At 39.2% G+C, this 11,902-nt stretch overlaps 1 protein-coding gene across 12 annotated transcripts in view; it reads right to left on the bottom strand.

Moving 5' to 3' along the window:
- Cfap54 (cilia and flagella associated protein 54) overlaps positions 1-11,902 on the bottom strand; it is a 267,711-nt gene that overhangs the window by 206,879 nt on the left and 48,930 nt on the right. For all 12 annotated transcript variants that reach the window (XR_781214.3, XR_781213.1, XM_033763843.1 and 9 more), the window contains 5 exons: positions 11,352-11,428; positions 6,769-6,897; positions 6,251-6,377; positions 4,039-4,125; positions 3,833-3,954 (listed from right to left, as the gene is read on the bottom strand). Coding sequence is in view for 10 of the 12 variants with exons in the window: in XM_033763843.1 (XP_033619734.1) it covers positions 3,833-3,954; positions 4,039-4,125; positions 6,251-6,377; positions 6,769-6,897; positions 11,352-11,428 (542 nt within the window). In the remaining 2 variants the exon portion in view is untranslated. The remainder of the gene's footprint in view (positions 1-3,832; positions 3,955-4,038; positions 4,126-6,250; positions 6,378-6,768; positions 6,898-11,351; positions 11,429-11,902) is intronic.

The following is an 11,902-nucleotide window of genomic DNA, read 5'->3' as shown; positions in this document are numbered from 1 at the left end:
CTCTCGTGGACTCCCACATGGACCAAGTGCCACCATGTAAGCCTTCCTGACTGCTGAGCATGGTCAGAAGCAGAAGACAGAAGACTGAGGTCACCCTGCATGGGCTCTGAGACAGCCTTTTACAGGAAACTGGGGGATAAAGTGTAAAAAGCCAAGATGGTCCAGAGGTCAAATAACCGTTAAGTCATTTCATTTGGAAAGCCACCCATCATCTCACTTGGAAAACTAACAACTACTATCAAAGGTTTCTCCCTCATTTGTGACAATTTGGTCCGCCTTTAACTGATCGGGAGTGTAACAGACACCCGATGAGATTGTCTGCATACACAAGGGCAGCAAAGTTTTGAAAACCTAAAACAAGGTATGAATTATTTAAGAGTTAAAAAAAGACCCAAGCTTTTTATACCTTTTTATGGTATTGGGTGACACATCAACTACTGATTGGGGACAATTTTATTACAAGATCATGATAATGTAAAACATTTTGTAATGTGCTCTAGCAGAAAATGATTGCCAAGGGAAAGAAGTTTATTTGTCTTCTTTAAAGAGAGAAAGTTTGGCAATTACTTGAGCTATAACATCACTGTTTGGGACAGTACCCTAAGGACTGATCATTAAGCCTTAACACTTGGATAAAAACTACCACTGAGGAGCAGAGGTGGCTACAGATGATTACAAGACCTCAAAATAAATATTCATATGCTCCCAGTTGGTGAAAATCTTTCTGGAGGAGTCCTCATAAAAACCAGAGACTCTAAATGCATCTCATGAGTCTTTCCTAATAGGACATCACACTCATAACTTTTCTTTAGTTAAAATAGTTTCACTTAAGAAACAAAAGGAAGAGGGATATGGATTGGAAACACACAACTTCCCACATGTACATTATACTCCCAGCCCCCGTGGAAGGAAGTGAGAGACATAACTGGGCATGGGCATGTACCAGGGCACAGAAAAACAGGCTGAGTCATAATAAAACAAGATAAAAAACTCCAGAGGTTTTATTCTTCCGGCTGTTGAGAGCCCACAGGATTAGTCCTTGCAACAACACTTCTAAAAGAAAAAGTCTGTTTTTCATAGAAATAGGACTGAAGCACCAATGTCCTCCAGGCAAATGGCCAAGGAAGCACTTCCGGATGGACCTGATTACACCCTAGAAGCCTTCCAACTAAGACCAGGGGCCACCTTGGCCTTGTCAATTCGGACTACCCAACACCACCATGAAACTGCTTCCACACACTGCAGGTTCAAATGTAATGAAGCTCTTCCCCAATACTTCCAGGCTAGACCTTGTGAACAATGACAGCATCCGTCTGTGTAAAACAGCCTGTTGCAGAAGACTTCTTGCGACTCATCTGTTTTCCCTCTGGCCTCATGGATCGCCATCCTCTTCTCCAGCCTCCTGCTGTCCTGCTACACTCGGACTGTGACAGTGAAGTACAGGACTCCAAGCCCTCTGTGACCTTCGCGTACTCAGGTCCTTGGCACACGCTGTCCTCTGCCTGGAAGGTCCTTTCTTGTCTTCCCTCCTCTTTCAGTCTTCAGCTCAGTATTCAATTTCACGTCATCTGTCTCTCCTTCTTTCATTCATCTGAGGTCTTCTAGATGTTTCCCTAAACATCCCCTACTGTCGACCTAGGTACTCCTCTGCTGAATTCTCCTAGAACTCTTGCAATTAAAGTATCTATGAAACAGACACACCAGTACCTAGCACGTCTCTGTGTTCCAATAACTGGATCTACCTATAAAATGACTCCAATGAGCACAAAGAGAAGGCAAAGACCACAAAGACAGGACCATACGGACAAGGTTATCAATTAGTGTTTGTTGAATAAATAAAGGATTTTTTTATCTCCATGCCTTCTGTGTATTACCAGGCACAGAGTGAAGAGTCAATAAATATTTGCTGAATGGATCACAGGCACTCAGAATTCTTTGTTGATAAAATGATGGCCAGATGGCCAGAAAGTGTCACACATCAGAATTTATAAACTCCAATTTTCCACTTGCTGACCTCACTTTTTAGCTCTCTCAGAACCTTATTTTCTGGTCCTGAGTTGATCTCACAGAGATATCCCTTGATATTTCCACAATTGTCGAGTCTTTATAAACTTTGATGGTGCTTTCTTCCCCATTCAATCTGCACTCATTTTTTTCCACGTCATGAACATTTAGTCCATATCTTCATTTTTTAAAATCCAATCCCACACAGATCTTTTCTTGCACAAATCCTCTACTGTTTACTACTACTAAGAATTCCATGTCAGGATAATGTCACGCCACTGTGAAGATGGAACCCTCTAGAAATGCAAGGTTGCCAGTCTCAGCCAGAACTTCATGATGCTGACCAGTTCTTTTGCTTGGTGTTAGCCCCTTCATCTATTCTTCTCCACCCTCCCGTCATCTTCAGCCTCCCTCATTACAACTACCCCTCCCTCCCCAATGCTGGCCTTGCCTCCTACTTCATCAAATCGTTGTGGTAAGAAGACATCAAGTCAATTTGCCTTCCCCACCAACACTTTTTATATCTGTGTCTGTCTGTTGCTCCTTCCCTTGTTTCAAAGGGTGAGGTGTCTGTCCTGAAGCCCAGCCTCCATTAAGGATAATCCCTGTACTGTGCTTTTGATCCCATCCTCTTCCCTCTCTGATGGAGCCTTAGGCATTGACTGCTCTGCATCCTCCTCCTAGCTTTGACTTTTCCCTTCCCTTATGAGCCAAGTTGTCCATAGCATCATCCTCTGTTGTGTTTTCAGGTGCCATGCACTGGACCTGGAGTATCCCAAGTGACATGTGTTGAAGTCTTGGCCACCATCCTGGATTGCTGCTGGGAGGTTGTGGGACCTTGAGTAGGTGGGCCTCATTGAGGAGACCAGTCATGGGAGTGTTCCTTCAAAGAAAACAGTGAGACCCCAATCTCTCTTCCTCTTCTCCTCTCCTCTTCTTTCTTTTCTTTCTCTCTCTCCCTCTCTCTCCTTCCCTCCCTCCTCTCTTTGTTCTGTCATCATTGTTGTCCCCAGTCTACCCTGAGAAGAACAGGTTTCCTCTGCCATGCAGCTCCTCCAAGATGCACTGCCTTCCACAGGACCAAATCAAACAGGGACAAGTGACCATGGGCTGAAACCTTTGGAACTATGAGCCAAAATAAACCCTTCCTCTGTTTGCATTGTGTATGTAAAGTATTTTGTTGCAGTAATGGAAAGCTAACACAGCCAAAAAAATATCAAACTTCTACAGGATGTACACAGGGGCAGAAACAAAGAAGATCCCATAACTTGAAAAGTGATTGCTGTCAGAAAGTTTAACTAAAATCAACATAAAATGAATTATTAGAAAGACAGAACAATTTTCAGGCCAGAGTATGGACGAATTAAAGGGATGGGGATTTCATTTAGTCATAGAGTTTGTGCTTAGCATGGGGAGGCCCTGGATTCAGTTCCCAGCACCTAGGAAAAATGATATCCACAACAAGGGAACAGTACACAGGTTGGCAGCAACCATCTGAGACAATAGGTACCTTAGCCAGTGGGCATTAGAGTGGCCTGGCGCAGTGTCACTCTAACTATGATTTCCCTCTCTGACTTCCTCTTATTTTACTTGGCTTCCTAGGGAGATTCCACAGAAGTTGCTCCTACAGAGAGAGAAGCTAACATTTCCAGTCGCTTCAGGAATGAAGGTTCAGATTTGTCACCCTGCTCAGGCAGGACCACATATGGAAAATCTCAAAGTCCATAATCAAATGTAATAGCAACAAGTTTTTTCTAAGAAAGGGAAACAGATCACTCATCGTAACAGAAGTTATGTCATGACAAAAGAAGAAATGAAATGTTGTTACCATCAAAAAGTTCCATGAAGATGTGGAAGCTGGATCATTCTCAAATATTAAAAGACCTTTCTGCATTAGGTAAATTGCTTTGGATAGTTTATTTTTCTTTATTTTATTCATTATGCTTAATTCTGCAGGAACAAACAAATATTTTAATAAAATGTCAAGGTAAAATTATTATTCAAACTTGGGAGAAATATCTCAATTTTAATTACCTGTAAAGCAATCAATGTTTCCAGACTGTTTCAACTTCTCTATACCTTTGGTAGAAATATTTTTGCTAAAAGAAGAAGTCTGCAAAACTGAAAAAGATGACTGTCATTACAATTGGGCTTGTGTCTAAGGCAGGATATATTTTTAAACTTTAAAGAGTAATTATTTGTAAAGTTATTGCTACCTCTATATATGGTATCATATTTTTCATTAATAGACAAAAATAGAAATAAATCCATGATGCAATTTTACTGTAAAAAAACTTTTTTAGCTGGGTGTGGTGGTGTATACCTGTAAACTAGAACTCTAGAAAGCTAAGGAAGAAAGAACACAATTTCAAGCTTAGCAACTTGGAAAGACCCAATCTCAAAAATAAAATATAAGAAAGGGCTTGGGATGTGACTCGGTCAGAAGGCCCAGGGTTTAATCACCAGCACCAAAAATCAAAACAAACAAACAAAGAAAACTCTTTTGTTTGCCATATTATACCTCAAGGCATAAAATTTTTTAATTATAAAAAAAGTGATTGTTTATTTCATCTTAAATAAAATCAGCGCTTTGAAGGTGAACTTCTGTTCATTTCCCTTTTCTGTAAAGAACAAATGCCAAGTCCTGATCCCAGCTACCTTTCTGGAGAAGCTGTATCATCATGATCTTTGCAAGAGCTCCCACTACTGCATGAAGCCAAGTAAAGGCTCTTTCAAGACTGTCAATTAAAACACAGGCAGCTCAGTTGTCGATACAGGTGTACCATTGGGACTGCCCATCAAGGCAGTGCAGCAAGAAAGAATCTGGATAAGGGAGAAGAGGCTCTGCTGGCCTACGGAGACGGGAATGGTAGCACTGATTCTTGATTTTCAGGTCCAGCACTCAAAAGACCTAGCAATATTTGGTTTCTGTCCTTGGAGGTATGTGAGTGCAGTGGTAAGCTCACAATAAATCCTTTTTTGAGTTTTAATTACTTGTGCTAATGCACTTGAGTCACCATGGCATGATGATTGACAAGATGGACAGACACCATGAAAAGATATAAGATTTCTTTCATAGCAAAGAGTAAGGAAATGTATCTGCATGTGGATGACAAAGCAAAGCAGAAAATAAAGCTTCATTCTCTCAGTACTAGGGTATTGTGAAGGCTAATTAAACTCTCCTGATTTTAATCACTGGAGATAAGAAGAATGGGATTTCAAAACAGACTCTGAATCCCAGATACAGATGAGTCTTTTCTTTTTAGGTACTGGTGCGGCACCACTGAGCTAAATAGCCAGCCCTCAGATGAGTCATATTTAATACCATAGACATCAACAGGTGACCACTGTGAAGTTCTTCAACAAGAATGACAAAAACGGTGCTTAGGGGACATTAGTCTGGCAGCAGCATACATAAGAAAGATAGGAGGAACAAAGAGATAATCTGTGCTAGGGTGGTAGTTCAACAAAGCAGAAGACCAAAAGGAACCTGAGACATTATCATAACTTTACGAAGTCTCAGACTTTAAACAAAACATGCACGTGGCCTTCGAAGACTTATGGATGTCAATTAGAAAATACGCCACTTAGCAGTGACTCCATGACGACTAACACCCTATTCCTCCACTAAAGAAGGTAACAGTGCTATTAAGAGAGAGCCGTGGGCTAGTTTCTTAAAGAAAACGCAACACAATCATTCTATTCACATTTTGAAAAACATTTCTGAACCAAATCTTTTCAACCCAAAGAGTGTTCAAAGTTATTACTCTAAGGAACCTCATTTAAGCATTAGAAATTTTTTATCTAGTTTTCCATTTCTTTTTGATGACACAGGGATATTTTAACTATTATTTGCTTCCCTCTATACTCAGCAGGTCATAAAGGTAACAGCATTTCAAACTATATAAAAAATTAAAATTAAATGTAAAAGAATTAAAAACATATAAGCATGAAAGGATGAAAACAGAGCTTTTGGCAGACACTAAATAAATGTTTTCAGTGGAAATAACAAAATATCAGTTTACTGTAATTCAAACAAACATAATCATGACTTTAACTAGTTCACCAAGTGACCTGATATGCAAAGTGCAAATAATGAAAGGTATCAAATGCTATGACATAGAGAAGAAAAAAAATAAGCAAATTTATCAGTCAACAAAATCAGATCACAAATTAAATTGGTTCTATATTTGAACTGGGCTTGTAATTGACTTAGTGTGGCTATTTGCGTTGATGACTACTACACCTTGCAACTGGTCAAGAAGTAGAACGGCTATTCGGTGTTGAGCTTGAATTAGTTCAAGATGCAAATCCATCATGAAGCTATTTTCAGAGATTGGTTTGTAAGTGTCTCCATCTCCATCATGGGAACACTTTGGTCGAGCAGATCCAAACAAAATAAAAAGAAATATAGTTATCAAAAGACACTAAAATAAAATGCAGTTATCAAAACACACTAAACATAGCTGTACCCTATTATTACTCAAGTTATCACCTTACTCGGAGGTATTAAATGCTGCCCATTGTGTACCCTTTGCAATTGGTTCAAGCGTCATAAATATGCTCTCAGAATTCATTGGTGTACTCTTCACTGGCAACTACAGAGTCTGCTCATTTGCCTTTATTTCTTCTGGGAAGAGGGGCATATTTCTGGCCTATGAGAGGAAAGCTACCACAAGTCATGCTTTTCTTACCTATTTGAAGGCCAGCCCGCTTTCTAGTGAAGTAAAACTTCAACCTAAATTCAGATTTTTCCATTCTTACCTTGACATAGCAGTGGTCAATCACTGATGATCCATTTGGCAAAGCAGTTAACAAGCAATTCAAATTTGTTCTACCAATTGCTTTGTCGAGTAGCTCATAAGCAAAAAACAACTGTTCCAAGGGTTTTTTCTAAAGTAATTTTGTAAACAAAAAGAAAATGAAAATTTAAGGAAAACCTCCATACTCTTTTAACAATAATTCAATAGCAATTAACAAGAATTTAAATAGTCCACCCAACAGCAACAGCGCTGTGACTGGACCACTATCAATGAAGATGAAAATAATTAATACAGCTCATCATTGTTCTAAGTATAAGTTAAACTTCATTCACAAACACATATGTAATGTCCATTCATTGTTTGTAAAATTCTGGCTGTAACAAACATACAGGTAAATTCCTACGAGAGAGCCCCACATAATTTGTCATTTTCTCACTTACTTTGAGAAAAAAAATTTTTTTTAAATTTCAGAATCTCAAAGCTGGAAATTTAGACTGAATCCATCAAACTGAATGGTCTACCTCGTGATTTTCCAAAATCAAGTATCTTCTTAATGTAATCATTCTCACGAGACACACAGAATAACTAAAAGAGTAACCGACTTTGTTCAGAGCTTCACACTTTCTAATTTTTTCCAGAATTTGTTAAGGAAATAAAGCATACATAAATATCCATTACCTTAAGACCTTCTGTATAACTGCCCACTGCCCTTGAACTTGGTTTTACAGTTCTATCGCATGTTTTTAACTTTTACTCTATTTGTATGTGGTCTTAACAGTGTCACATCACTATGCCTACTTCATAAATTCTCTTACACAGTTCTACAGGCTGATTTCTTTCACACAACCATAAGTGGCTGAAAATTATTCGAGCTGGCATGTGTAACTGGCGTGTGTAACTCAGTGGGTTACGTGGGCGGGGTTTGGTTAGGAACACAGAGCTACTCTCGCTGTTCCAAACACAGAACTAGAGGTGTCCGTCACCCCTGGAAGGCATGGGCACCAAACATCGAGAAAGTGCCAGAGATGCTTCTGCTTCGTGTGATTCTCAAGAGCTCACTCAGAAGCTTCTGTAGCTCTGAAAATCCAGGAGGCAGCTGACACCAACTGCGGGCACGTGCTACTGGACACTGAAGCACGCGAGGCACAAGGGCCTCCCCCATCTGCCACTGCAAGATGAGAACTGTCACATTTCTTCTGCATAGCTAATTCGGTGGAAGAGGGACCCCCTAGAGCACTGTGGGAATGAGACAGATGCTAGAAAACATGAGACACCAGTGCCACATTTCTCCAACCAGAGAGAGGGATGCAGGGACTCCACGCTGATTCTAGTTCACTCGCCGTTGGAGCTGCAGGGAACTGGTGCTACAGAGTGTGCCACAATTTCCTCACCCCTCACCCGCGGATGGACACTAGACTGCAGTGTGAGGCACATGCCTGTGAATAAAGACCTTCATTCTTCTTTCTTTCCTATTGGTCTAAGACTTCCAGGACTTATTGAACAGAGGACTGGTAGACATTCTTATGTAATTACAAGGGAATAAAGGGATCACTTTTTTTTTTTTTTTTTTTTTTGGTATTGAGGATTGAGGATTGGACTCAGGACTGCGCTTTTGAGGCAGGCAGCACCACCACTGAGCTAAATCCCCAGCCCTATGGATCAGACAGGGAAGAATTCTTGCATTCCTAACTACTAAGAGTTATTTTTTTAAAGGATGGCTGTTGAAATTTGACAAATGCTTTAGTTGCATTTCTTGGTCTAGGGATGTGGTTATTTTTTTCTTTAATCTGTTAATGTGGTGTATTGCATTATGGATTTTCAAACGTTAGGTCTGCACTCCTGGAAAATAATACACACAATTTGATTGTATATAACCAAAAGAATAGCAGGCTCAAGGAGATTCCTAAGTAACCCAAATAGTACAAAGTCAAATAACAAACCAACTTGAGGACAGGATATAAATCATTAGGGACAGACTTTCTCCTATCTAGTTCCCTTCAGGATCCAAGTGGAGATATCACCTTACATAAACAGATTTTTTTTCTAGTATATCTTTTCTTAGGACATAGTCTTTGGTAGGTTCTAACTTCCTATGGGAGTCTCAGAGCCAAGCCCAACTTTCATGTGCCCAAGCCTCATCTCTTGTCCCTGGGTGGCTCTTCAGCACCTAAGCTTCCTTTTAACTATGCTCAGTGATATTAACTGCAGTGCCCACTTGAAACTGAATCATTCTGTGGCTGCTATCAAGAAATCAACCAATTTCTTTCTATACAAAGTGGGAAGGGAAGGGGAAAGGAAATAGGGGAAAAGAAAAAAGTGTGAAAAAGGAAAAAATGGAAACAAAGTCCTTGTAAATAGGGAAGGGTGAGTGGGGTGAAGGGAGGGCAGGGGAATGGGGAAGAAACAAGAACCAAGACCCATGTAAAGGTACAAGATCCCAATGATGAATGTAACTGTATTGTTTGCTTTAAGTGTACCAATAAACTTAATGGGTGAAAATGTTCTTTTAAAATTTCTAAATTATTTTCCACATCAATTTACTGATTATGTCATGTTATAATTAAAAAGAAGCTATCTTGTTATTAATTTTTTTTAAAAAAAGAAATCAACCAATAACAAATGTTGGTGGGGTTGTGCAGGGAAAGGAACCCTTCACGCACTAGAAAAAACTATCATTTGTAAAAGCATATAGAAATATATGAGTATAAGTATATCTTGTGTAAATATGTTGGAAACTTTTTTTTTTTTTTACATCAACAGGCAACACACCAGAGTGGCTAAAAGCTGGACTGTGAGGGCAAAACACCTAAATCAAATACCACTCACCGTGTGACTCTGAACACGCTGGATGTACTGAAAATGAACACTGTGGCTACCCAAATCAGCTTGGATGCCACTCACAAACACAACGCCAAGAGTGAAAAGCACGCTGAAGATGAGCACACACAGTACGGCACTATTTGTATAAACTTTAAAATTAAATTCTTTAACTGTCTCAATGTGTGTGCATATAATAAAGCAGTAAAATACCTGGGATTTATAATCACAATTATTGAGGTCAGGAGTTGGTCGTAAGTAGGGGGAAAGGTACAAATCCATAAATTCAGCCAATCAGAGCAAAAGTATTTGGAAAAAAAACTGCATCTATACAGAACATGGTCAGACTACTTTCTTGTTATTATTTCCTTAACAATACAGTATAAGAACTATTTACATAACATGCTGTACTAGGTATTACAAGTAATCTAAAGATGACATAAGTATAGGGACCGGTTTGCATAGCTTTTAGACAGATACTGTGCCATCTTATTCAAGGAGCCTAGGATCTGCAAGCTTTAGTATTAGTGGGAGGCCTGGAACCAGCCTACCATGGATACTAAGATAACTGTACCATAATATTTTCTTTCTTAAATTAGCAGATGAAAAAATAGGTCTTCATTACAATTGTGCTCACTTCAGCGGCACACATAGTAAAAATGGAAAGATGATATTCTTTATCATTTTACATCATACATTTCAACTGGATTATTTTAACGATACCAATTATTAGGATGAGCATTTAGCAACAGGGAAATGCTAATGAAATGATACCAAGAAAAAGCGACAGAATGCTACTACAGCTAAAAATGAACCCGAAGAGATCAGTATAGAAACTTACAGATATTTTTGTTTTTTTATATCATGAAACATTTTCCAATGTTACTCCTACTTTTGTAATTCTAAATTATGCTTTGAATTAAATCAGGCAAATCAAAATACAATTCACCAGCTTCCTGTCTAGAAAAGTATTCCTTAAGTGTAGTCTATGCAACACTAGCGTCCCAAGTAGATGGTCCAAGTGAGTTAAGATTTTATTCTCAAATAATGGAACACATGGCATTCTGTGTCTCCTTACAACATCGCAGCGCTCGTAAATAAAGTAACGCTTCTGAGACATCTCACAGTAAAGAGATGTATTGTGTTTAATCCAAAATCACTCAGGATGTCTGACCATGGCACCCTTTCCTGAAGCACGGTGCTTAGCATTACCTGGGACAGCTTCCAAATGTCATTCTAGATTCTGCCTGTACATGAACAAATATTTATTGTCCACACAAGGCGGTCCCCACCAACTCCCACTTCGCTCTACAGGACACAACCCATAATATACAGAAATAATTCAAATATCATCAGAGAAGCACTGTAAGAGGAACTAGGCCCTGTCTCCCCCAGCCCCTTTCTCCTCCCAGCACTCACTGGGAGCTTCCCGTGTGCCTTGACTGTTCACGGTGCATCTGAGCAGGTGAGAGCTCGTTCAGCCTGGCAGACACACGTGCTGAGTAACTCTGCTCTATAAGCCTATGTGTTGCAATACATTCAAAATAATGGCATTAATGTAACTGGAAGCCCTGTTAAGAGACTTTATTTGGTAAACTTAGTGGATTTTTTTCTAGAATAAAATCAAAAGGTAGAAAAATATCCCCATAATTCTAAGTATATACAGAAGTCATAACTTCATAAATCAAATTTCATTTACAAATTTTACATTATGTAAAAATAGAAATCCCTATTTTTAGCTATATTTCCTACAATGTATTGTAATACCTTTAATATTGGAAGAACTTCCAGGATCCCTTTTGGAGTCCCCGGGAGTTCCTCAAATCCTTTTCTTAATGGTGTGTCTGAAAATGAGAGAAAGAAAAGAAAGAGAGGAAGGGGAAAAAGAGGAGGAAAATGGAAGGAAAAAAAGGAAGAGAAAAAGAAGAGAATAGAGAGAGGAATAAACAAAGGGAAAGAAGGGAGGACAGGTGGAAGAAAAGAAAAATGTAAATACAGCACATTACAACAATAGAAAGCATACTACACTGGTTATATTTTTAATTGTTCAATTATTTAAGGATCTCAGAAATGAGTCGATGCCCTAGAATTCCACTAAATGCCCAAATGTTTCCTCTGTGTAGCTGAACATTTTCTCTGTGCCAAGCACTGTGGAAGCCAGGGGCGTGTGACTGTAGTCCAAGCTGCTTGGGAGGTAGAGGCAGGAAGATCACTTGGGCCCAGCAGTTTGACATAAGCCTGAGCAACATAACCACGTCCCATCTCAAAAAAAAAAAAGGAAGAAAAGAAAAAAGCTCTTTGCAATACAACAAAGGAAA

Source organism: Fukomys damarensis, unplaced genomic scaffold, assembly GCF_012274545.1.
Source record: "Fukomys damarensis isolate Sample0158 unplaced genomic scaffold, DMR_v1.0_HiC HiC_scaffold_15, whole genome shotgun sequence".
NCBI lineage: Eukaryota > Metazoa > Chordata > Mammalia > Rodentia > Bathyergidae > Fukomys > Fukomys damarensis.
Note: the sequence above shows the minus strand (reverse complement) of the source record. Positions and strands in the feature narration are given on the sequence as shown.